Below are 25,760 nucleotides of genomic sequence, written 5' to 3'. Positions count from 1 at the left end.
TCTTCACAAAGTTTAAAAGCACAGAGAACTTTTAGACCATAAACTTTGTTAGACTATATTAAAAGAAAATTATCCAAATCTCTTGGTTTCACCAGTTTCACAAGATCTACCAAAAGTTTCTTGAGATTTCACAAAAGTTTCTCAAAGTCTTGAAAGATGTATTTTTGTGAGATATCAAGAAACTTTTGTGAAAAAAGTTTCTCAAGATTTTGCTAAAGTACTTTTTTTCCCCCAACCTTTTCCTCCATGTCCCCTCCTCGGCTCCATGTAGATCTGATATTCTGGCTTATTTTTTAGAGAGTATAGGTGTATTTATAGATATATTCCTTTTTCGGTTATGTATTACTGTCAAATTTGTGGGAAATTGTTTTTTAAAATGCATATAACTGAAATAAACACTATTCATTCATTCATTCATTCAAACCAGGAAAGTCACTGAGCTTCACCTGAATTTGATGATTAAAAACCACCGTGACCTCTGAACTGTAGGTAGATGGTGCTGAAATTAAAGATTCACAACAGATTAATCTTGTTTTGGTCCAAAGAAATGATAAACATAAACAACAACTTTGACAAAGAGTAAACCCCCCTAAATTCATCATTATCACTAAATCTCTGGTTATCTTTTAAACAGTAACGTTAGCTCAAAAGTATGTCTAAAAATAGTTTCTGAATAATTCTCTGATGCTCAACAAGAGCTAAAATTATTAAAAGTTGATTAATCTATTGACAGAAAATTAATCAGCAACTAATTAAATTATTGTTTAATCATCTGAGTCATGTTCTTGCAGCAAAAATGTCCAAAAACATGTTTCTATTGTGAAACTTTGCTGTTTTTTTTCCATCTTTTAATAGTAGTAAACTGAATATTTTTGTGTTTTGAACGGTTTGTTGGACAGGAAAATTTTCGAGACTGTGATACTGCGTTTGGATGATTTATAGACTCAATCAATCAAGGAAATAATCTTTATTACCAAAGCAGAAGCTGGACAACACACCTGAGACCACACACAAACTTTCTTTGAAGTAAACTCCATTCCCCAGACAGCAGCGGCACACGCCACAAGTCCTGTTTCCTCTGAAGATGACGGAGGTGAGATAAGTGTGCCGGACGGCCGGCACAAGATGGCAAGGAGTGTGTCGTCTGACAGGGAGCTGGACAGGATGTCCAGGTGAGATAAGTGTGCTCTTTGAAGGAGGTGAAGGAACCTCCCTGGCTGTAAGGAAGTGAACCAAGCAGAGGAACAAAAGACGCCACCATTCCCACGTCCACACCTCGTCACAGCTGCTTTCATTTGGCCCCAAAACGTGGGGAAAGATGGCGGAAACAAAAATGCATTGACCAATGTGACTCCCATCTCTGCAACCCTGATAAATGATCATTTCTTCTGGTGTTTAAGATGACCAAGACACTGATTTTCAAGAGTCTGAGGCTGAGTAAAGACTCGACTTTCCCACGCTGACGGCTTCAAAGTCACAGCGACAAAGGCCACTTAGCAGGAAGCCATCCTGAGATGTCAGCGTTCAACAAAAGGACCCTAATGTGAGAGAAGTGTGCCCTCTTTCTTTGAAGTGGCTCGTCTTCCCAGACCAACACCTCCGACAGCAGATCCTGTCTGAGAGCCGAGAGACCTGAGACTTCAAGACAGAATATTTAACGCTATAATACTCTTTTTATCACCTTATCTCTGTGAGCTTTAACTAGATGAAGGAGTTTTAGTCATCTGGCGCCAAGAGCGCCACAAAGAAACACTGATTTTTAGCTTGAACCTGCTTTATTCAGTGTTTTTACCTGTTTTAATCACCTGGTCTGTTTGTTTTGGAGAGGAGGAGACCTGTGAGGAGAATTCAGCTCCTGGTAAAAACCTCCTGAACCACTGACTCTGAAGGAATACTAACCTACTTATAAAATACAGTTAAAAACTCGGGTCTATCTTTTCCATTTATGATCAACTGAGCTGCAGGTTTACGCTTAATTTTATTTTATTTCTAAGTGTTTTTTGTTTTGTTTTGTTTTTAGAGAAGAATTCAGTTATTTCTGCTCTGAACTTGCTGAGCTGCAGGTTTAGTTAAACTCGTTTTTATTATTTTAACTTATCATACATGTTTACTGATGCTCAAAATACTCTGTGCTGTTATTCTGACCTCGAAGCTGAGCTGTTAAGAGATGTGGGATCAAACTGGTAATGACTCGGAGGGACTTAAGAGGACTGGAAGTGATGGTGAGGTGGGATAATTGACGTCTTTGATGTCCCTGACTTTCCCAAACTCGCAGCTCAGACGAACAGCGATATCTCGGCTACCTGTCGAGTGTGCCGCCGCGAACAAAAGGAGGAGGAGGCTGAAGGTGAGATAAGTGTGCTTCCTTCCTTTCCTTTCCCATACCGACACCTGGGTCCGTCTGAAGCGCCCGTTTACACCTCCGTCAGACGGACACAGGTCGCACACTCCTGTGAAGTGTGCCCTTTAGCATCCTGCACAACAGGAAGAAGGAGGAGGATATCCTGACAACAAAAGGAGGCATCAAAAAGAAAAATGGCGGCTGCAGTTAGCAGCAGAGCGCTAAAGTGTGCCGACGCGGCTTCGCACGCTGAACCTGAGTGTCCCATTTGAGCCTGAATGGACGAGTAAATGTGTCTTCACTGTGTGTGGACACAAGGTTTCCCAACAGGTAATGTGTGCAGGACCACACCTGGAGGAGTCATGTGACCTGTGTCTGTGTGTGTGTGTGGCGGTAAAAACTCACCGTGTTTCCTTGTTCATCCACCGAGTTGGTGCCTGGAAAAGAAACAAAAACAAGAGCGTGAAGTTCGAGGTTTGATATTTGTGCGCAGAACAACTGGACACGCTCAGTCAGTTTATTAGGAACACCCTAGCCCCTGCAGTTTGAAAAAGAGGTGTGTTTAACCTGTGGACAAAATAATAGGAACACCTGTCAACACACAACGTCCTCCAAAACTGAAGCAGTTTCATCAAAAACTAAACACCTTAAACATTAAGAAGAAGCATCAGTTTCAGCTGGGTGTACCTAATAAACTGACAACTGGATCAATCTGACAACAACAGATAATAATATGTTGGCTGGTTCCAGCTTCTAGAAAATGTGCTTTATCAATATCATCTGAATGTCTTTGGGTTTTTCTGTTGCTCAGACAAAACTGGACATTTAAAGACGTGATACTGAGCTTTTTGAGAACTTGCAACTGGCATTTCTTTTTTTTCAATGTGCAAGAAAGAGTTCTACTATTAACAGAAAGAGCTGCAAACAAAATGAAAGATACATCACTTTTTAAAGAGACAGCAGCTGTTTTTCTATGTTTTTCCCTAAGAATACGACATGCAGAACATTTTAAATGTTTTAAATATTATTTCCAGCCTTTCTATGTTCAGGTTTTATCAGTATTTGTACAGTAAGAGCCTCCACCTGCAAAAAAGTCACTCAAATCTTGAGGCAACAGGAAAAAAATAAACAGTATTTCACAAACCTATCTGCTGGGAAACCAAGACAAAAAAGTGTGTAAATGTAAAAAACATAAAAGCATATTTTCCCAGAGCAGGTCCAAAGATTAGTCCACACAGCACAGACGTGACTAAATCCCAAATTATCCATTCAGTATTCCAAACATGTGAGAGAAATATTCCATGACAGCTGGATGAGAGGATGAGGAAAAATGAACGCCTGCTTTTCCAGAAGAAAATGAAAAGGTAAATCCGTCTTGTGTCTGCGCCGTCCATCAGAAATAAAAAGTTCAGTCGCTCAAAAGCCTGAAGTCGCTCAGCCTCAGTCTCAGTCCTGTCTGAGGTCAGGCTGCTCAGCTCTGACTGACAGCTGCTAGCTCCACCCCTCTGAGGGCTGCCCCTCTGAACCAATCACACCCAATGTTTACAACCCCCCCTCACTGATGGAGAGGGTGGAGAGAGGGCGTCTGTCTTAAAGCAGTGTGTTTTTACAGAGACAACTCACAGAAACTTCCCAACCTGCAGATCCTCTCCTACCTGTTTGGTAACCACGGTAACCAGGTGCACAGTTCCTAAGCCTGCCTCACACTAAACGATCGTTAAAGACCGAACACATGACGACAGATTTCACAGTTTTTGTTGTGATTCACCTCAGACGACCAGAGTCTGGACTCTCACGACATCAGAGGAAACAAATCATGCTTCCGTCTTCAGACTCTTCAGACTGCTTCCTGATTGGCTGTCGTTCAGCTGCGGTCACACGGCGCTCTCCCTGCTCTCCTGTGTCGGCCATCTTAGCCCGCTCTCTTTCTCTACAGACGTTCCCAACACTTTTATCTCATTTGTCTGAAAGTTCAGTTGTTTTTGTGCCATTCTTTGTTAGAAATCTAACAGGTTGTTGCCATAGTAACAGACATAAAAGCTGGGTTACATCGTACTCTTAAGACAGGAAGTTGCTGTGATTCAGCCTGATGACTGCAGCGAACGATCAAATAAAAACACAGCGTCCGAGTCTCTCACTCACCGAATATGTAAACCATGCCGACGGCGCCGCCCAGCCCCATGAGTCCCGCCAACCGTAGCACCATCTTCTTAGCGTAGGCGGTGTTTTCCTTCTGCTTCTTGTCCTCCGTCTGTTCTCCCTCCCTCTCGCCCTCCTTTCCGATCAGGAGGAGGCTGGCCCTGAATGAAAAAACACAACAAAATCTTTATTTAAATTTCATTTTGACGGTCGTTAATGTGAATAATGACAGAGAAGAAGAGGAGACTGTCAGGAGAACATACACAAACAAATCAGATTAATCTGTTTACCCTTGTTTCTATGAAATGTAAACACATATACACATCTTTTAAAGTTCCCCAAGGGCAAAATTATTGTCTGTCTGTAATCACAAAATGTCTGTTTTTTCTTCAGCGCAGATACTAAACTAAAAACATCTTTATCGTTATGTTACAAAATTCAAAATATATAGCTAATATGATATTACACATATTTCCAAGAGGAAAATAAATGATTATAAATACAAAACGTGAAATACTACAGCCAACTTATTCCAATATTCTCCAGCTAACACTCTCATTTTAACCTATCGGTGGGTAAAAAGATGAAAATTTGCTTCTCTTCCTGCTTCTTTTTTAAAAAACAGATTGTAATTTCCTCCATTTCTTCCTTCCTCTTGTCCACAGAAAACGTCCAGTCATTTGAGAACAAATGAAATGAGAGAATGAACTGGTTTTTTCTTCATTTAAAGCTCTTGGATGGGTAAAACTTTAACATGCTGCTTGGTTTTGGTGTTTGAACCATGATACTAAATATTTTTATTGCTTGTAAAGTTATGTTATTAGGCCACATGTATCTGATGTTATTTTTGTTTTAATGTGGAGGAAATTCAAGTGTAATTTACCTTAAAAAGCAGCATGTCAGTCACATTTGGTGTCTGCTGCAAATCTGGGTTTCGGGGAAGGTTGAGCTGAACTAGGGGGGAGGAGAGGGGAGGAGGGGAGGGCTGTCTGTTCTGACCTTCAAACCAAACAAACCTTGGCTGTCAACGCTATTTATCCAACAGCTCCTACAGATAAAACAACCACACGCAGTTAGTTCACTGATACATGATCCACAACATTACAGGAAGCCGAGGGGGTGAGGCACAGGTTACCACTGTACGATCTGATGCTAGCTACAGGCTAACTGTCAAATCTGGCCAGAGAAGGAAAACATTATTATTATTATTATTATTATTATTAAGCTAGTTTGTCAGAAAAGCGACCAGACTGGGCTCGGGCCATGGCTGCCAAACTGCCGTGTCTCCTAGAGGCGATACAGAGACAGATAACCCGCCAGTCCCTGTAAAAACGCATGCTAACATTAGCAAGCTAACCTGCTAGCTGCGCTAATCTCAGGTCCATTCATTCAGCAGACTGCGGGGAACAAGAGGGGCTGTGGGGCTGAAATCTAACAATTCACACGCTGACGTTTGACCAAACAAAACTGACACACAACAAACATTAAAATCAGTTCGTCACTCTTATGTTGCCGGGTAAATATTTAGATGTAAGCTAGCTTTCAGCCCAGCCAGAGGTTGGAAATGTCAAGAGAAGTGGCATCGATTTGAGTTCCACGCGCAACCCGTATGGGCGGGGTTTCCTCATTCGAACCCACATCCCGCAGTCCGCATCAAAATCGCTGTACGCCTATAACAAATATCGAGCGCACCTCCGCAGGCTAGCTGCCTCACCTGACTCTGCTGCTGCTGCTGGAGCCTCTCCTGGAGGATAGCCTGAGCCAGCCCGCCCGTCGCGCCGCTCGCACCGGCCGGCGGCTTGTCCGTGGAGAGCGTCCGCACGATGTCAACCACGGCCGGGCAGGAGGCACCCGCCATCCCGCTCCTGAGCCTCAGGAGGCCCCGGCTCGCTCGCACACACATGGGGAACACAGACGTAGCCGACATCTTGGAAAGTAGCACTAGCTGCCGGCGAACGTGTGTGACGCGAGTCAAAAGGACAAAGGCGTCCGATTGGCTGGGCCTGGTTTGAGTGGCAGGCGGGGGGCGCAGTCAGAGCAGTCACAGGCCACGTGGAGGGGGAGGAGGGCGGGACGTGGAGTTTTTGGTCCAATCAGAAGCCAGAATGAGTCTGACCTTCGATTGCGACACAAACTGCCATGACGGTTGATGGCAAACTGCCCAAAGTCTGTTCAGTTATATCACCTGTATTAAATAATTACTTAAATAAAATTATCTTCAAAACAGAAAAATAATAATTTTAAACATTAATACAGGAAATGTAAATAAAAAACTGAACATAAATTAACATTTACACCAGAACAGACTCTTTTTACTTTTTACAGAAAAATATTATCTATTAGTTTTTCTTTATTTATTCCATACTGTTTTTCTATAACTGTCTCCACAGTTATTGTTGGTGTGGCCTGTTTGACAAATCATAATAAATCTCTGTGCAGCTCCATGTCATGCAGAAAGAACTGAACAAGAGCCTAATATCTGTGCCAAGCCAAACTGTCCCTGAGTCCAATATTGGAAAGATACACTGGAAAGGTGGGCTCAAATGCTGTCTGACAATCCAGCTCAGCGCAGCAGGTGCTGGATGGGGTTTAGGTCAGATCAAACCTGGAAACTATTTGGAACTGGATTTGCACACGGGGGCATTGTGGTGTTGAAACTGAAAAGGGAAGAACTCCAGAACGCTGTGGTGTAAAATATGTTTGTGCATTGGAACATCAAGATTAACCGAGAAAAACAGGCCCAGAACTATATTATATTAGAGTTTTGGTGTATGTCCAGTTTTAGACCACTAGATGGAGCCATTGCAGAATATTTCCTCTTAGTAGTGACGTGGCGGGTGGAACAGCTGTAGAAGATCAGGACCATGAATCTGCCATCCCAAACTGAAATCTCACTTTATTTTATTTGAATACGAAACTGTTTTAATTTCTGTTGGAGCCGCATCAGTCTGTTTCTGTCATTGTTGGACGTCTTTACTTTGTTTCCCTCTGGTGTTTTTGTTCTCATTCTCGTTCTGAACACTCAAAATCTAAACTTCAGCTCAGCTCAGCTCACTTCATCACCCTGTCATATCTGGCTGCAGATCTGGGAACTGAATGAAAACCTGCAGACTTTTTGATGATTAATTCATATTAGGGCCCTGACATAAACCAAACACAACAAACAGCACTGAAGCTTTAGCATTGTCGTTCACATGTCAGTCATTTTTGATGTTTGAATAAATGTGAATATAAATGATCACAATGTGACCAAAAGCTGCTGCATGCTGGGTCTACATTCGGCCTGTACAGCAGCTGTGGAGCTGATGTTGAGGCCTGTACAACAAAGCGAGGTTACCGGTCTTATCAGGGTAACTGTTATTAAATCTCATTAAACACTACTGGGGAAATGGGTAAAAACTTAAATTAACAGTAAAACTTGTCCACCTTTTGTAGAATGGGTCACTGAAGTTGTTGGATCCTCCACAGCGTCCTCAGCCATTTTTCTCTGGCTTGTTCTGAGGCTACACTGAGGGGGGAAGATATATATTTATACTTGTTGGACAACTGTAGCTCTGGCTGCAAATGTCCATCTATAAAACAGAATTATTATCATTTAGGGCTCTGTGGCTTGATGTTATTCCTCTAGTCTGTATACACACTGACATGTTCATTTATCACGTTGCCTGGAGGTCCATTTAAGTCCATCACATATTATAATTACACATTTTTTTCTTGTATCATTATTTGAGCAGGACTGGAGGCCACAAAATGGAGGACATGGTGTAAACCTGGGGCCCCACTTTGCCCACTTTTAAAATGTATCACATAAGTCAAGATGAAGGTTGTAAATCTCTTGAATCAAGACAAATGAAAACTCAGCAGAAGCTGATTTTAATTCATCGTTTTCATGATGAAACGAGGACGTATTGAGAGAAAAATCAAACAGAATTGTACACAACAAACATTAGTGTTAGACAGAGCCGGGTTCAGAGTCATTCTCTACGTGATAGACCAAGCCCGGGAGTCGTTATGTGTCTCTATGCTTTCTTCTGAGGCATGGAGGCGGTGAAAAGCCACCACAGAGAGTAGCAGGTTCCTGTAGAGACAAAGATATAACAGGACATTAACTTTTATTTGATTTAACATTTTGTTCTAAGGCCAGAGTGAGCTCAGAACAGACTAGTTCATAGGACATCCATGTGTCATGGGCATTTAAAGCATACGGACCCTGTAGACCAACCGTAGCACTGTGTCAAAAAAAACAAATTTCCTTCAGACCATCATGTTTGCACAAAAAAGTCATCCAAATATTTATTCTGTCACACATTCATTTCTTCTGAAGCTGAGGATTATCTCAGCGCCACAGGGCTTTTTTGGCATCAGGTGTTGTGTTTTTGTTACCTGCCATAGTCAGAGTCATGGTTATCCGGTAGAGCAGGACGTCTTGGGTTCCTCCCTTGAGGTGGACGGGCAAGCCATTGTCCTCCTGCAACCACAGAAGCCACATGGTTAAAAAACAGTGTATGCTAATGTGTTAGCACGTCTCAACTAAAACACTTTCCTGCTGCTTATTAAATGTAGATACAGTGGAAGACGACGTGACGGCTTTACAGCTGGATGTTATGGAGAGAAGGGGAAATAAAACTGAAGCAACTTTGGTATAAAGTATTTTAGTTATGCTTGTAAATAGGTGGGGGTCCAGGTGTTAGGTGATGAAAGGGGATCCGGATGGTGAACGATTTAGCAGAGACTCAGAAAGATGACTGTTGATGCTGTTTTCGAAGGGGGTGTACTTCCTGAGGCTTTTGCACTGGCTGGCTGTAGCTGTAGCACACAAATCATTCTGTCCTATTTGTTTCATGTCTTTTGGTTCTGACCTTTGACTGTTTCTTGAGCCTGGTGGTGGAAGGCTGGAATAATCATTGCCAAGCTCCACAGAAATTGGTGCAATCAAGGTTTAGTCAACTTGGTTGTTCTTCCTGAACCACACAGGCGGTAAAAAAAATAATCTTTAAACCGGATGTTCACATAAGGCCTCGTGTCTGAAGTTCCTAAGAAATTCGTGACTGAATGCATCATCTGAAATGAGTAGCACTCTAACGGTCACACGCCTCCGCAGACCAGTCAAGTTACTGGAAATATAGTCCCAGTCTCCCCATCTTTTCCTGTTGAGTGAGCGTTTCTGGAGAACATTATAATGTCATGTAATTGTGTTTGACCTTTGACCTTTGGGATATAAGCTATTATCACTTGACAGCTTCAACATTTTATCCTCCTACATATTTGTATGAAATTTTCATCATTAGTAAATGGGTTCTTGAGTTATGGCAACAAACGTGTTATTGTGAGGTCACAGTGACCTTGACCTTTGACCTATGACTGCCAAATTGAAGTGAGATCGTCATTGAGTCCAGCTGGACGTTTGTGCCAAATTTGAAGAGATTCTCTCAAGGTGTTCCTGAGATATCGCATTCACAAGTATGGGGGAAACATAGCGCTCAACGATGAATCCCAGTGATTTCGGTAAGTCCCTGACTTTTCCTCCTCAACTGTCTTCCATTGTGTTACCTGGAAGAGTTTCTGAGCTTCAGGGACTCTGTTCTTCAGCTTTCTGGCGGAGCTGCTGAAGGCCCGGCTGGCCAGAACTGGAACTTTCTGGAAACACATACACACACACACACACACACACACAAATAAACACGCAAAATTAGATTTGCTTTGGAATGAAGAGAGGCAGCCAGCTTCAATGTGTCAGAACTCTAAAGCGATATCTGATGTTGTTTCATTTCCCGATTCAGAGACTTTGATCCAGACATTGGACAGACCTAATGTAATGACAGAAACATTGTATCTGTGAGGAGGGATGTGGAAATGCCAGATACCCATGATGGTTTGAGCTTTGGATACAACATTTTTTATGGTTCTGTTACACAGAAATCACACTGTATTGGCACCCAAAAGAATACCTTCACTTCAGGCTTAAGGTTGCAACAAATAAAACATCTGAATTTTGAAACTGAATACACAGTAAGTAGACTTTATTAAAATCTCTGAAAACCTCCTCCACCACTGTGTCTACTTGTAAATATTAATTTTATCCACTGTGTCCATGATTTAAATTTCTTTTAAACCCTCAACATTACCTCAAGTTTTACTTAATTTTCTTCATGATTTTAGTTTGTTCTATGTGTAAATTTGCCTCCAATTTCTTGTAATTTCCTTTTACAATGTTCTCAATGTTACAAATAAATGTCATTTTTATTTGATGCATCTAATAAAGTTAATAAAATTAAATCTAGAGACACTGAGACATAATACATAAATGTTCTCTTTTTAATATCTATCCAATTCACCTTTTATCATTTCATGTGACCAGATTCTTATATTTTCATGTAGAATCTTCTTTGTTGGTGCCAGTTAATGTTGAATCTGTGATGGTACAATAGTTCAGAGGTGTAAAAACAGTCCCATGAAAGAAGAAGAGAAACTGACTCTGCTGGTATCGTTTCAGTTTTTCAGGCCGAGGAGGCGACTGGCACCAGGTGTTACTCTCACTGGTCACTGTGGTTTATAGGAAATGGTTATATTTCACATTTTAACACCCTGATTTGAAAGACATCATGATGCCCCATACACCACAGTACAGTCAATATATCGACATTTGGGGAAACCAACACGTTTTCTGGAGGATTAATTCAAGTTTTTATGGGTTTTCCACCGTTATTTTAAAGTGGCCTCCAACTTAAACAGATTAAAACTGAGTTAAGACAACACGTGGCTGTCAAATTTCCAGCATCAGGCCCAAATATGAAGATCGGGAACGACGAACAAGCCTTGTAGCGTGACGTAATCGAATAACAGCGACGTGGCGTCTGGGATGGTTCCACAACACCCCAACGAAAAGTCTAACATGTTAGAGTTATTGTATTTTCTTGAGTCATGTGACGTCTCCTATATATTCCACCATCTTAATTTAGCGTGTTAGCATGCTAACAGTCCTAATTAGCAAGGCCCAATCCCCAAACCAGCCTCTACCACGATTACTAATGAAGTTGAATGAAGTTAGGTGCTGTCTAAAATGATGTTGTTCATGGCGTGTATTTGACAGCTTGTCTCTGTTTATCTATGATATCCTCTCGTGATAACTGAAGTATGATTCATGGTTTATCCGCTCTTCCACCCACAGCACAATGATCAGAAATGATGGGGGCTTAGGTAAATATTTGAAAAGTCAAAAGTGGCTTGAACCATGAGAAAAGACACATTTACTTTATAAACAATGAACTAAAATTAACTGAAACTTTCCCAAACTTCACTCAACGTGCTCTGCTGCCTGAACCAAACCACAAACTGGACGCAGTAGGGGCCTCCAAAAACTGCTCAGAAATGTCTTGAGGAATATAACAAACAGCCCGAGGCGTGGACTAGGCCTCCAAACTCCCTAGATCTTGATCTGATTCAGCATCTGTTGGACCCGTCTACCGTTGTGTAGGGTATCCTGTGGTGTCTGGCACTGGGACAATGGCAGAGTGGGGGGCCTCCATGGATCTGGCTTGTTCCAGATCATCCTACAGATGCTGGATCAGGCTGGGCCCCAGATGAATACTAGGACCCAAGGTTTCCCAGCAGAACTTTGTATCGTAAAGAGATAATCAATGTGGCTGACCAGTGTATAACCCCAGTGTTTCTAGTTGTTTTGCTGCCAATAGTCTGGATATAATCATTATATGATCTAATGGTATCACTTACTTGTATTCAGCTTTAAATCCACACTAGAGTCCCTGTTACCAGCCCTGTCCCAGTCTTACTCATTGTCATAATATTTATGGAATAGAAGAAACGTTGTTATTAATTTTTATAGTAATGAAAACAACCTGGCTCACAGCTTTCCTTATATATATAGTAGCTGGTACTGTGTCCTGTTGTATTTGAGGTCTGAGCAGGATTTAGATTGAAACAATAATCAACATTAAATACAACACATTCATATTTTTTCTATCTTTATTGTATTACTGATAAATGCTTTGGTTCTAAGTAATATTAAAATCAATATAAATGTATGGGGCAGAGGCTGGTTTGTCTCTGCCAGCAAATTTTAAAATCTGCCAAATTTTAAAATTTGTGGCAAACTAAAACCCCTTTTACACAGCCTTTTCAAGGCAGGAATATTGTCAATTCTATTTGCCAATATTGTGTGATTTCCGTTTATAAGGGGTTTAAGATAATCAGTTAGACTACATCCAGACAGCTCTCCTTTTAACCAGTATGCTGTGTTTGTGTAAAACATGCTGGAAATATCATTTTTCTACAGCTTACCTACTGGACTTTACTTTTTGTTGCACATACAGAGCATAAGAGTCGTAAACTCGAGTTAATCTGACTTCACCTGGTGTCCAACGCAGCCAAAGGGCACTGGAAGTACTACTTTACGTTCTTATCCTACATTCTGTTTGATTCACGGATCACTGTGTTGCTGTTTCAATCATTCCAGTCCACTCTCATCTGAAAGTCTTCATCAGCTCTAAAAGGTTACTAATGACAACCCCACCAAGGGTTAAATACCTGGGCCTTCCCAACCAACTTCTAGAAGTGATGAAACCTTTGGGATCAGAGGTTAAAGGGGGGCCAACAGCAGTAGGATAAGATGTCCAACTTACAGAGAAAAGGGTGAACCGACCAACCCAAGTCTGTGTCAGTTCAAAACCTCCACTCTTTCTGCTGAGTGAAATGAAAGTGTCATTAAATCACCTTTATGAGAATAAAACACTTCATGTCTCTAAAAATGTCTGCAGTCTGGATCCCTGACAGCAGATGTTTGTGGTTAATTGATCAGCGATCATTGTTGGATGCCAGCGAGGCAGAGTTCACGGAGAGCATGGAAGACGATGAAGATGTGGTTGGACATGTGTGTTTGCTCTCTGACACATTCAAGGATGTGAACATTTCTTTACATGAAGCTACTCTGACAGTTTCTCACTTCACACCCGGAGGTCTTGCATAAGACCTCCCGGCACTTCAGAGTTTGTTTGGAAGAGGAGTGAGAGGGGGTATTTTATTTTGGAGTGAAACAGCTGTGACTTCCTGCGCCAACTGCTCAGCTGCAGTCTGTCTCTTTAAGAAAGCTGCATGACTTTTTAACCATTTACCAAGGTCACATCGGGTGGGACAACCTCCACACCCGACACTCCAACCAATCAGGAGGCAGAGAGGGATAGATCTCTTCCCTCTCTCTGTGTCAGAGGGGTAAACTGTGCCAAACAGCCTGCTGGGATTTCCACTGTGGTGTCTGTTTGCAGTCAGGTGGCTTCAGTCACCAGCCTGACACCGACTGGCCAAAGATCTGCTGCAGATCTGCTGCTGTTCGCCAAGTTATGACTGGAATGAAGTGGCTGCACCATTTCCCTGTTTTGGCATTTCCGTGGAAATGAGTGGTTTTGTATGAAAACCACTCAAAGGATGTGAAATCTGACCTCCAGTGTCATGTGGTGTGAAAATAAAGCACTTCCTTCACTGGGGAAAAAGTTTTCTGTCTGTGGGCATAAACCAGGTCACAACTAGGGTTTCCTGAATGCACCATCAGATAACAATCTGTGATTCGAATTCTGCGGACAAAAAGCCACCAGGAAATTATGTTGGCAGAGCTGTAACCTTAAGTATAAGGTAACTAGCTCAGGTGACCTAGATAATAAACAACAATCCTTTGTGTTTCTACCTGGCATTTTTAACGTGTTCTCGTTCTCCTCATTGGGATCAGATCTCTGTCCTCTGTGAGTTAACCGAGCTGTTACTGACAGCACCGTGCTGTGTCCAGTTACAAATTTTAAAAGAGTAAAGAATAACAAAGTTTCATGTCAGCGGGTGCTAACGTCAGCCAGCTAACTAGCTAAAGTTAGCACCTGCTCGTAAAAACGAGTACCCCTGATAGAAGCTCAGGGTTTAACAGGGTGTTTTTTGCTATGAGCCCACATCTTCATGTTTCAGTTCTTTTCTGTGCTCCCCAAAAATAGCAAAGATAGCTAGCTAAGGTCATCTATTTTCACCTTAGCTGGGTGAAGATAGCTAGCTAAGACTAGTTTTATTCACCTTAGCTGAGCAGCACAGAAAAGGACTGACAACTGAAACATGAAGATGAGCTTGTATCAGGTTTACCTGTTAGCTAACCTAGCTAACATTTTCTGTGCTGCCCAGCTATGGTGAATGAAGCTGGCCTTAGCTAGCTATCTTCACCCAGCTAACGTGAAAATAGATGGCTAAATCTGTGCTTTCCATCAAGCCCCAGTTTGTTTTCTACAGTTTTACTTCTTGTGCATAAAGTTAGAAAATATTTTGATCTATTTCCTGGTGCTTTGCTGCCTTCGACCTGTGTTTTATTGATCAATTCTCATCCACCATCTTAGACTAGCATGTAGAGTGGCAGATGTGATCAGTGGAGGTTGCGCTGATTCTGGGATTCTGCTGTTAAAAATGACGACTTTATGAGGTGAAACACAAAGGTATGTATGGGTTAAAATGCAAAGTAAGCAGAGAAAAATGGAGTAGACGTATAAAGCAGAATAAAATGTAAGTCAAGGCTGTGAGTATTTCCAGCAGAAGAAAGAAGCATGCAGAGAATGTAAACATGTCAAAGAGGAGTAATACGACTTGTCGACGGTCATTGGGTACGTGCTGAACTGCATTGTCTGTCTAATATAGAGGGAACAGGAAAGACAGAGTTTGACCCTGCAGCAGGTCATGTGAGGTGATCCTTCACTCAGTAAATATAGATCATATCTTTATCCTGTACGACTCCAGAGCGAGGCCCGGCTCACACAAACACATAAAACACAAAGTTTGACACTTATGTTCCACAACAGCACAAAGGTCAGGCCCTGATTAACCTTCGCTCACTTTCCCCTGATCCACATAAACAAAACGCCCTTCACCTGTTTCTTTTTTCACCTGAAAAGATTCAGCAGCTTCAGACAACGAAGAAAGAGAGGCAGGAATAAAAACAGACAAAATAAAACAGCTATAGTTACCAGTAGGTGATTCATGTCTGTTGGCGGTGTGTGTGTGTGTGTGTGTGTGTGTGTCAAGCTGCGCTGCCTCGCTTCACCCTCACAAGGACATGCGCACACACTCTCATAAACACACACACATATTACAGTATCAGTGTTTCTGAATCAGTGCCAAACTACGATCAGCTGCTAGGACCAAACCGTCTGCACAGGAAACTCAGTCATGAGTCGTGACTAATGCAGCTGGGAAACTGAGAACTGAAATTCTTTTTAAAATTTTATTTCATTTTTTTTTTTAATGTATCCCTGATGAGTATTTTAAAGTTTTTCCCCCAATCATAAATATGTTCTGGATGTTTGAGCTTCACTGTGGAGAGATTGTTTCTACGGTGGCCCCTAAGGACAAAAAAGAAAGTCTAAATATTAACATAAACATATGCATTTTATATTTTTATGTAAATATTACAATAATATTGTCTCACTACATCTATTACACTGACCTTAATTGTAGTATTATTATCATTATAGATATTGTTACATATAATAAAGAGTATTATTCTGTTTATATTAATAGAATTATAAGTAGTTAAAGTATCAGCAGTAAAAGTACATCTTGGCTTCATGTAACAACAACAAAAACAGGAGCCCACAGGTTGTCTGTATGAGCAGCTTATTGTGACCTTATTGTCCTGTTTTCTGCTCAATAAAATTTCTGTTTTTGTCAATCAAGTCTGATAGATATACATTATGTTGTCATGCTTTGGTCTAAATGATTGATAACAGACAAAGAAACCTCACTTTATATCAGTACCAAACTCCATTAACAAAAACAGGAATTTTACTGAGCAGAACACAGGAACATCACTGCTTCCATCTGTTAGTGTGTCTGTGTTACTGTGTGGTACTTTTACTTCAGTAAAGTATCTGATTACTTCTTCCACCACTGAAAGTCACACAGTAACACAGACACACTAACAGATGGAGGCAGTGGTATTCCAGCAGCTCCTGTCTCCTGCTCTGTAAAATTCCTGATTTTGTCAGTGGAATCTGGTAGTGAAATACAGCGAGTAATTTGAGGGTTTTGTTTGACAAATCTCTGACACCTGCCAGGTGCAGAAAAGAGCTTGCTTCCCCTAAAGATGCACACACACACACACACACACACACACACAGCGAATAAACCAGAGTTTCATTTCTCTTTTTTGTGAACTGAGTTAAAGTGAAGCTGTGACAGCAGCTCAGTTGCAGCAGCAGCAGGTCTCTGGTGAGTTTCTCTAATCTTTTGTTGCATAAATCAACCAGAAAAAAAAAATAATGATAAAAACAGGGGTTATACATTTTTTATGTTCTGTTGAGTTTTAAGTCCTGCCCAGGGACTCATAATCTTCAATCTGAATAATTTATTTAGTTCAACTTTTGAACTTCTTAGTTCAAAATCCAGATGTTTTAAAATTCTACTTCTCAATTTATTCCTTAAACAAATATACTGTAAATGTACTTCATATATTTATACCACAAATCATTTTTCACAGTGTGTAGTTTGTGTATTTTTCAGTGCATGCATGTATTTATATTTTTTATGTAAATATTGTAATAATATTGGTCTAATAAAATCATGTTATTATTATCATAGATTTTGTTCTAATTAATATGGATTGTTATTATGTTTATATGATAAGAATTAAATTAAAGTACTTAAAGTATCAGAAGTAAAAGTACACAATTATCTTGGCTTCATGTAGTTAAAGTATCTGCAGTTAAAGTACACGAGTATCCACAGCTACATTTAGTGCTACTCGGAGATACTCAAACACAAGTACTACAAAACTGTACTTTAAAGTACTAAGTACAGGTAACTCCTCACCTGTGCGTACCTGTCCTGTTCCCAGGTGATTGATCGGTTCAGTTTGGATCACTGAGGAGATGAGGAGCTCGGTGCTGCTTGGTCTGCTCCTGCTGCACCTGTCCGTCACCTCCACACAGGTGCGACACTGGGAAGAGGACTACAAATATGGCCGCCAAGACTCAGAGCTGCCGGAGAAGAAGACCTGCTGCTCCTGGAAATGTCTCCTGTTCACCCTGCAGTGGCCCGGAGGGTTCTGTCAGGTGAGCTTCATCATCATCAGGGAGTGAAGGAAAGGAGGAAATAAGGGAAGGAAACAAGGAGGTAGAGAGGGAAAGGATGAGAAAGGAGGGGATAAGGTGATAGGGAAGGAAAGGAGGAAAGAGCAATAAAGAAAAAAAAAAACAGAGAAAGGATGAGAAACTAGAGATGAAGGAGAGTATAGATAAGGATGGAAAGAGAGATAAGAAGAAACAAAGGAAGAAATAGATGATAGGGAAGGAAAGGAGGAGGTAGAGCTAGAAAGGAGGAGATAAGGGAAGGAAACAAGGAGACAGAGGGGGAAAGGAGGAGACTTGGGAATAAATGAGTGGGTAGAGAAGGAAAGTAAAGAAGCATCAGGTCAACAAGCTCAGCATTAGCTGATGTCAATAAACCCACCTGATTGTCCAACATGGCCGACGGGGGCAGGTCATGTGACCTGACAGGTGTGTTAACAGGCCATGTGTCTGTCTGTCCTCCAGTCCCTGACAGAAGAGACTCTGTGCAAGATTCCAGAGAGCATCAACAACTGGACGATCCACGGCCTGTGGTAAATAACCTCACAACAAAACGACTCACCTGTTCTCATCACTGAGTTTTATTGGCTGCAGCAGGGAGGTCAGCGATTGGTCCGTCAGTCGATCATTGGCTATTGCCCTTTAAAAACACACTAACTTTGAGCTTTTGTCACAACATTTGCCAACTTTTCTTAGACAAACCTTAGAGAGTCGTCAGCATAGAGTGGTGCAGTGATGATGTGTTTCTGTAGTCCAGTCCTGAAGTTAGCATCAGCCTGGTTCTCTCCACAAAAAACCAATGGGATTTTTTTGTTTTGGATTATTCCAGAAAATAAACAGTCTTCAACAAAAGTTTGAAGGCTAAATACAATAGAGAGCTGCAGGAATGAACCTAAAATAACTGGAAGTAAGTTAGCATGTTAGCATGTTAGCACTTCCTGTTCCCTTGGGGACGTTAACATGAAAACCCATCTACTCACCAGTCCACCTTTACAGCCTCGTTGTGTTTCTACTCACGCTCTTTCAAACTCTCACTAACTTTCTAAGAAGAAAGGCTTTTGTAGAAGAGCTCAGAGCTAAATGAAATGACCAGTTGGAAGCTTAGTGGTGGAGACGTTGACGTCATGTGACCGTGGTGTAGTTGGTTTATAGCCTAACATTAGCTTCTTACTTCAAACATCAGAACAGTGGTGTTCATCTGTGAAGATGATCTGATCAACTAAACCTGAAGGATCAGAAACTTTAGCTGAAAGAAAAGTTCCCATTGGTTGGGATTAGTGGGTTTTCATGTTAACGTCCCCGACAACCTCTGTAGTCTCATTTAGACACTCGTTAGCAACCGCCTTTTTTAAGACACGTAAAAGCTTCAAACATCAGGAGTGGGGGATTTACTGACCCATTTTATGTCCGGAGAATAAAACCTGAAAATGTCTTGAGCTTGTGTTATTTCAGACATTTAACCAGCAGTGTAAGCTGTATATCCATACACATGGTTTTTACCTTGTCTATTGTTGAAAACCTCCTATCTCAATCTATTTACTGTAAATCCAAATTGCTCCAGTTTGAAGAACAAGAGAGGAGTCCAGGAACTCGTCCCCAAACTAAACAAACCACTGATAATGAAGATGTTTGGTTCCTGAAGAGGGTTGGCCAACCCGTTTAAAAAGCACAAAAACTGGCAAAAAAATGGATTTTGTCTCTCAGAGTTTGTCAGTTTCCTGTTATTTCTTCCAGACAGTTTTTTTCCGAACCCGTCCTGTTCGGCAGAGAAAAACCATGAGACAAAGTTGGAGCTCCACAGTTGAGAAACACTGGCTGAACAGTTGTTGGTTTTTAAGATTAAAGAAAACATCATTCATCATCACTTGGTGTAACGTTGTTTCAGAGCCAGACGACCTCCTCAGTGATGATGAATCCTCCTTTCGTTTATTGTTGTACTGTATGTTTCTCTACAGGCCTCTTAAGGCACAACAATGCTGCAACTGCTGGCCGATGTTCCAGTCGGATGTCCAGGTGAGCCCGGATCAGGATCAGCTCACCTGGTTACCTGACATCGTCCAACTCTCGGAGGCTGAGAGCTGATTGGCTGATGTTTCTTTATCTTCCAGGAGCTGGAGGCAGAGCTGAATGAACACTGGCCATCCCTGATTACAAGCAAATCCAGCTTCCACTTCTGGTAGGAAACATCAAGGAATATATACGTTCACCGCCCACTTTATTAGGTACACCTTGCTAGCACCGGGTTGAACCCCCTTTTTACCTTCAGAACTGCCTTAATTCTTTGTGGCGTCGATTCAACAAAGTGTTGGAAACATTCCTCAGAGATTTGTTGGCCATCGGCTTCAAGCTTCGACATGTTTTACATTCAGAAATGACTTTCTGCAGACTTGAGTTTTAACGAGTGGTTATCTGAGTAACTGTTGCCTTCCTATCAGCTCAAAGCAGTCTGGCCATTGGCATTAACAGGACATTTTCAACCAGAGAACTGCTGCTCACTGGATATTTTCTCTGTTTCAGACCATTCTTTGAAAACTATAGAGATCCCAGAAGATCAGCAGTTTCTGAAATACTCAAACAACCACACCATATTCAAAGTCACTTAAAAATGAAAAGCTTTAAACTTCAGCAGGTCATTTTCACCATGTCTACATGACTAAATACACTGACTTGTTTCCATGCAATTAGCTGATTAGATATCAGTGTTGACGAGCAGTTGAACAGGTGTACCTAATATCAGCTGATCAATAACTGCACAGAAATGTCAAAGATTTAGAAAAAATCTATTACAGAGTTTGTCCACCAGAGGGCACTGCAAAGTTTATTCTAGCGCTACATCTCTTGGTCCCTGATTCATCAGCATCAGTCAGGCTTTAATGCTGATATCAGCATGTTGTGTGTGGTGAGTGTGTGGAGATACTTACATCTGTGTGTGTGTGTGTGTGTGTGTGTGTGTGTGTGTGTGTGTGTGAACAGGAGAGACGAGTGGAATAAACATGGAGTGTGTGCAGCCTGTGTTGAAGGGATGAACTCTCCGCCCAGATACTTCCAGATGTGCCTCAAACTACGAGGACAGTTCAACATCCACAAGTGAGTCTCACACACACACACCACACACACACACACACACACACACACAAGTTTCTGGCAGAATTTACAGAGGTCAAATCGTCAAAAAAAAATTTTTCCTAAACCACTTTTCCTCAACCTCGATGGAAAGGAAGGTGAAGGAAAGACGCGAACTGATAACGAATTAGGAAAAGAGAATCTGACTGTACTTACACTAGGTTTTTTTAAAAACCAACTTTCAGTGACTCAGTGCTGTAGGCTACAGTCCAATAAGGTTTCCTGCCCAACACTAATAATATAATAATATGAAAGGAAAATACAAGTTAAGCCATTAAAATAACGATAAAAAAAAAAACGGGTCCAGAGAAAATTATATTCAGACAGAAATATATCGTTTCCTGTTCTGGGCTCTTTGACCCTTTTTATACGTTTGTTCAGAAGAGAAAATGTATTTTTTAGAGGGGGAAAGTATTTTATTTTGAAATTTTGCATCGTGTCACGAACACAAAGCAGGAGTTCTGTCACGTCTACATACAAGCTCCTCTCCTTAACATTTAGAGAATTGGACCAGCTCTTATCATGGCAAAATGGACTTAGTCTAACCCTAACTTCCACCAGCCTATCACGTATGTGCTTCCTCACTTTAAGTGGCTGTACATTGACCTCCATTGCTTCCCTGACACTGTAAACAGCACTCTACATGACTCACCCATACACTGTTTAAAGAAGGAAATGCATCCCCATGATCTCTGCGTACAGAGCTGTGTGAGGACAGCTGGTGTTCTTGACCTGACAAAGTTGTATCTCAATTGTTGTTTTGGTTTGAAGCTTCACTGCAAACTGACCACACAGACTGAGGAGAGTCTTTCCTGCCATGAGGAACACTAATGTTAACATTAAAAGCATAAAAAAATAATAATGTTTTCTGTCTCTGTCCTGCAGACTGCTGGAGGACGCTGGCATCACTCCGTCCTGTGAACGACCCTACAAGGTGACAACACACACTAAGATTTCGTCCTATTAAAATCCACCGATGCTTCAGCTCTGAGATATTCTCAGGATGTTTCTCTTTTCTTTGAAGTCGTTCTGGGGTCGATTTTTAGGATCATTGTCCTGATGGTGAATCCTCATACCAATGTGCTGTGAGTTCTTCCCAAATATTTCAACCATAGTTTCATCAGTCCACAGAGTAGCACTGTGGAGCGTCATGCTGTTCTTTGGAAAAGGTATCTTTGTTTTGGAGAGCTGTGGCTTCTTTGGTGTTTTGGCATGGATGCAACAATCTGCTTCTGGTAGAAAACAGGTCCAGCAGTTCATTTAAACCTCTCACTGTTTTCTGAGTGATTTCTAAGTGATCTCCAGTTTGTGAGAACTGTGATGTGATGAGTATCTAAACTCTGAGTGGCTGTAACCTCTTCTAGCTTTATGAAAATCAACAGTTCTTCATCCCAAGTTTTCTGAGATCTTGTTTTTTTTTTGTGTGAGGTCTGGTTCGCATCAGCAGACAACTTTTTGTACATGTCAAAGTGGTTGTAATGAAAATATACAATCTGGTTTCATCGACTGGACTCGAGGTTTGATAAGTCCTGAGTCCAATTAGCCGTGTCCGTTCTCTGCCAGATCCAAGCATCACCTCCTACACTGTGTTTCATTAAAGGAAAATCTACTTTGTTTGTGTTTAGGTTGATGAAGTGCGCAGCGTCCTGGCTCCACACCTGGGTGACAAATACGAGATCCAGTGTGTAACAGACGACAAGGTCAGAGCATCTGTCTTTATCTTGCTCGGTGTTCAAGTCACAGCTTTTGAGGCCTTGAACCTGGGCCTTATTTTCTCATGTTTTTGGGTGTAAATGATTGACAGGGACAAAAATATTTGGAATTGGTGCAGTATTGATCAAAAACAAGAACCCACCAACAACTGCTGCAATGTCATCCAATGGGCAACTGTCCACGTCAATGGACATCCACTAAAGTTCTTGTTTTTGCCACTGACAGCCTCAGATTGTTATTATAAGTGTCTGACAAAAGAGACAGAGCTTTTATTAAAGAGTAAGATCCTTTTAGTTTAACCAGAAACATCATTATATATCTCTACCAGACGCCATCGACAAAAACAGGAATTTTAAAAGTTCCTGTTATTCTCTGCATGTATGATTGATTGTGTATTAAACATAGAGAGGTAACTCTCTCCAAAAAGAGCTCGATGTTAAACCCAACATTTTGAAAAACAGCTCCAGGGTGGGTTTAGCCTAGCTTAGCACAAAGACTGGAGGTAGGTGGAAACAGCTAGCCTACCGCCATGAAAACAGAAATGAAACACGAACGGGGCCATACTCTTACTTTTAATACTTTTAAGTACCATTACCAGTAAGACTTCCGTACTTCTACTAGTACTTTTATCAGTATCAAAGTAGTATTTCTACTTTTACCACTGAATGGAGTGTGTACATGATGTGATCAGCGTTCAAATGGCTGCTAGGCAAAAGACATGGATGCTGAAAGAGGCCACAGAGGCTAACAATTTAGGAAGCTAGCAGGCGGGTAACGTGACTCGGAAAGAAAAGAAACTACAGGACTAAAGTTACAATATATTACCTTACCATTCAGCAACAAATGAACTTCCATGGCCTCTGTCTTTTCTGAAAACGTCAGCTAACACGTCACAACTCACAACTTCCAGAAAAGTCAGAACAGCGCTAAGCTTGTCAGATAAGACACAACGTGAAGATAAGTTAGCATCAGCGTTGCTGGGAGCTTTATTTTAACAGAGCTACGCTTTGTGCTAAGCTTGGCTAAACTTGTTCTGAACCTCTCTCTGTTAATCCAACATGTACCCACATTCTAAGATCATCTGCACTCACCATGTCAAGCACCAACAATCTGATATCCAAGATCAGTAAAGAGTTTTTCAGTGGCAGCTTATGGTTTTGAGTCATTTATACAGAAGGCTCAAACTCAAAAGTAGCTATCCAAACACACTTGGTATTAACTGTCCAGTCCAATTTAAGCAAAAAAATTTGTTTTCCTTTCTTAAAACATGCTGACATCCAAAAAGCCAGTGTGAGAATAAATACTCAAGATATGAGTGTGACCACTCCCTGAAAAGTCTTCAAAACCCACACTACAGGAGGGTTTTCAATAACTCTCAAACGACATTGCTTTTATAGTTGCTAGTCAGACATGTTGAATCTTTACCAAACTTCTTTGATTACAGATCATAAATCATGTTGATAAATATTCTAATGTCATTGACACCTCGTGCTACAGCGCTGTTGATTGTTGGTCTGTTGGGGGACTCTGCGCTGCACTTACAAGTTTAATCATTATTAGAACTGACTGCTGCTAAATGGCAGATCAGCTGGTCTGTCCGTCCAACACTCTCACCACAGAGTAAAACAAAATGTTCGAGAACAATGAAGTGTTTGTGGCTGAAACCAACAGCGCGTCAGTCCAGATGTCTCAGTTACTGCTGGCCAGATCAAAACTTTAAACACTATGAGTCATTGTATTTAAATTCATGAGACAAAACCCCCACTAGCCTGCAGTAAAATATATATTCAGTCCCATTTCTGCCAGGAAAACAAACTGGGTGAAACACAATGAGAACTCTCATGGTCAGTTGAATGTTTGGGATATTATTTAATCAAAACCACAAGTATTTCCTGCCTTTTGTCAAGCACAACCTTTCATCTTTTCTTGTCCTTTTCCTGATGATAATATTTACATTTTTATCCCTGAAAAACTGGGAATAAAAATATAACGTTTGTCCTGACGGTGACTGTACATGAAGTACAATTACCACCTTGTGGTTGTATGCCTCCATCAACCCAGTCCAGTTGCGGACAATTAGTGTGTTAAATGTGGTCGAAAATGTATTTTGTGTGGACCTTTGACCTTTGACCACCAAAATCTAATCAGTTCATCTTTGAGTCCAAGTGAACCTTCTCAAAATATTGTGTTTGCTAGGCTAAAAAAAGGTTTGTGAGGTCACAGTGAGCTTGACCTTTGACCTCTAAATTTGAATCAGCTCATCCCTGAGTCCAGGTGGATGGTTGTACCAAATCTGAAGAAATTCCCTTGAGGTGTTCCTGAGATATTGGGTTCACGAGAATGGGACAGACGGACGACATGAAAACATATCATTGCTAGTAATGGCTGCAGATGGAGGCATACAAACCAGAACATCATTTATTCAAAATGTTCCTTCAATTCTAACTTCTTACACATTGGGTCTAATAATAACTAGAAGACTTTACTCACCAGGTTAACAGCTGAGATCCAACTTGGCAGTAGGTGAATACTTTGGATGATGACTTTACTGCAGAGTCTGTTTCTGTTGATCAGAGTCAAGAAATCACTTTAATCCACTTTAACGTGGTTAGGCAATGAAATGAAATAAAATACTTTTTATAGGCACTTAAACCTTGGCAGAAGAACTAGCAGCAGCAGTGATAATTGATTTAAAGCATCTTACAAGGTGTAGGAGTAGTTTCATCTCCAGTTTCCCCTCTTTCCTCCCTCAGGAGAGGGAGGTTTGGTTCCAGCTGAAGATCCTTCTGTCTCACAACCTGACCCTCGGCTGCGATCACCACCACGACACCGATTGGGACACGGCGTCCAGCTTTAAACCGAAACCGAGCCCGACTCATCACGGACACCCCTGTCCTCCTCAAGTCCCTTTCTACTACTTCCCCATAGACCACCAGCAGCCCCAGCAGCCCTGTGGCTAATCGGACGTCGGGCCACCTGAGAAACCTCCAGCTTCTTATCATCGTCAGAGTAATAGCACTTATTGGATGAGTTCCTTTCAAGCACAAGCCTACCTCTGATTTTTTATCAGCTCAATAAATAAATAAAATACATTTAAAGGCTTTAAATGTGTTGTTTTATTTTCAAAAGCTCATTCATAAGCACCGCTGCCAATTCCAGCGCCACGCTCTGCAAACCAGCACACCTTCCATGAAACACTGTAATTACTCAGTACTAGTTAGAGGCCTGCAGCCTTGATGCATGCCTCAAAAATTACGGTTCATTTGTTTGTGGCGCTGCCAAATAAATTACTTCCTCTTTCTTGTCCTGCCAACACACACTGGAAATCAAACAGCCGGCGTACG

The 25,760-nt window shown here is 41.3% G+C and overlaps 3 protein-coding genes across 4 annotated transcripts in view; 1 reads left to right on the top strand and 2 right to left on the bottom strand.

Moving 5' to 3' along the window:
• timm50 (translocase of inner mitochondrial membrane 50 homolog (S. cerevisiae)) overlaps nt 1-6,476 on the bottom strand; it is a 30,727-nt gene extending 24,251 nt beyond the window's left edge. Inside the window, 4 exon segments of the mRNA XM_018687149.2 lie at nt 2,747-2,778; nt 4,484-4,622; nt 4,624-4,641; nt 6,195-6,476. Coding sequence (XP_018542665.1) covers nt 2,747-2,778; nt 4,484-4,622; nt 4,624-4,641; nt 6,195-6,407 — 402 coding nt within the window. The 5' untranslated portion in view covers nt 6,408-6,476.
• Nucleotides 6,477-8,337: 1,861 nt separating this feature from the next.
• On the bottom strand, nt 8,338-15,634 carry LOC108890281 (cytochrome c oxidase subunit 7A1, mitochondrial). The gene is made up of 4 exons (XM_018687153.2): nt 15,481-15,634; nt 10,031-10,117; nt 8,864-8,948; nt 8,338-8,558 (listed from the first exon to the last, which is right to left on the bottom strand). Exons 1-4 carry the CDS (start codon nt 15,493-15,495, stop codon nt 8,500-8,502), a joined length of 246 nt encoding a protein of 81 aa, XP_018542669.1. The 5' UTR covers nt 15,496-15,634; the 3' UTR covers nt 8,338-8,499.
• A 975-nt stretch (nt 15,635-16,609) lies between these two features.
• rnaset2l (ribonuclease T2, like) lies at nt 16,610-25,523 on the top strand. 2 transcript variants are annotated; one of them, XM_018687143.2, is made up of 9 exons: nt 16,610-16,723; nt 17,349-17,565; nt 18,046-18,113; nt 19,536-19,593; nt 19,689-19,756; nt 20,554-20,667; nt 21,589-21,637; nt 22,329-22,403; nt 25,170-25,523. In XM_018687143.2, the coding sequence occupies exons 2-9, from the start codon at nt 17,383-17,385 to the stop codon at nt 25,374-25,376; spliced, it is 822 nt and encodes a 273-aa protein (XP_018542659.1). In that variant the 5' UTR covers nt 16,610-16,723; nt 17,349-17,382; the 3' UTR covers nt 25,377-25,523. The 2 variants fall into 2 exon arrangements, with proteins under 2 accessions (XP_018542659.1, XP_018542660.1); XM_018687144.2 differs by lacking the exons at nt 18,046-18,113; nt 19,536-19,593.
• Nucleotides 25,524-25,760: the final 237 nt, after the last annotated feature.

Source organism: Lates calcarifer, linkage group LG21, assembly GCF_001640805.2.
Source record: "Lates calcarifer isolate ASB-BC8 linkage group LG21, TLL_Latcal_v3, whole genome shotgun sequence".
NCBI classification, from domain to species: domain Eukaryota; kingdom Metazoa; phylum Chordata; class Actinopteri; family Centropomidae; genus Lates; species Lates calcarifer.
This window is presented reverse-complemented; position numbering and strand designations above follow the sequence as displayed.

Excerpts from the sequence above, each read along its gene's own strand:
- LOC108890281 (XM_018687153.2), bottom strand. Across the intron at positions 8,949-10,030 it reads AAGCTCAGAAACTCTTCCAG|GAGGACAATGGCTTGCCCGT; the intron begins GTAACACAATGG and ends CTGTGGTTGCAG. Across the intron at positions 8,559-8,863 it reads CATGACTCTGACTATGGCAG|GAACCTGCTACTCTCTGTGG; the intron begins GTAACAAAAACA and ends TTGTCTCTACAG.
- rnaset2l (XM_018687143.2), top strand. The coding sequence starts at position 17,383 with ATGAGGAGCTCGGTGCTGCTTGGTCTGCTCCTGCTGCACCTGTCCGTC. Across the intron at positions 19,594-19,688 it reads TGTTCCAGTCGGATGTCCAG|GAGCTGGAGGCAGAGCTGAA; the intron begins GTGAGCCCGGAT and ends TTTATCTTCCAG. Across the intron at positions 20,668-21,588 it reads GGACAGTTCAACATCCACAA|ACTGCTGGAGGACGCTGGCA; the intron begins GTGAGTCTCACA and ends TCTGTCCTGCAG.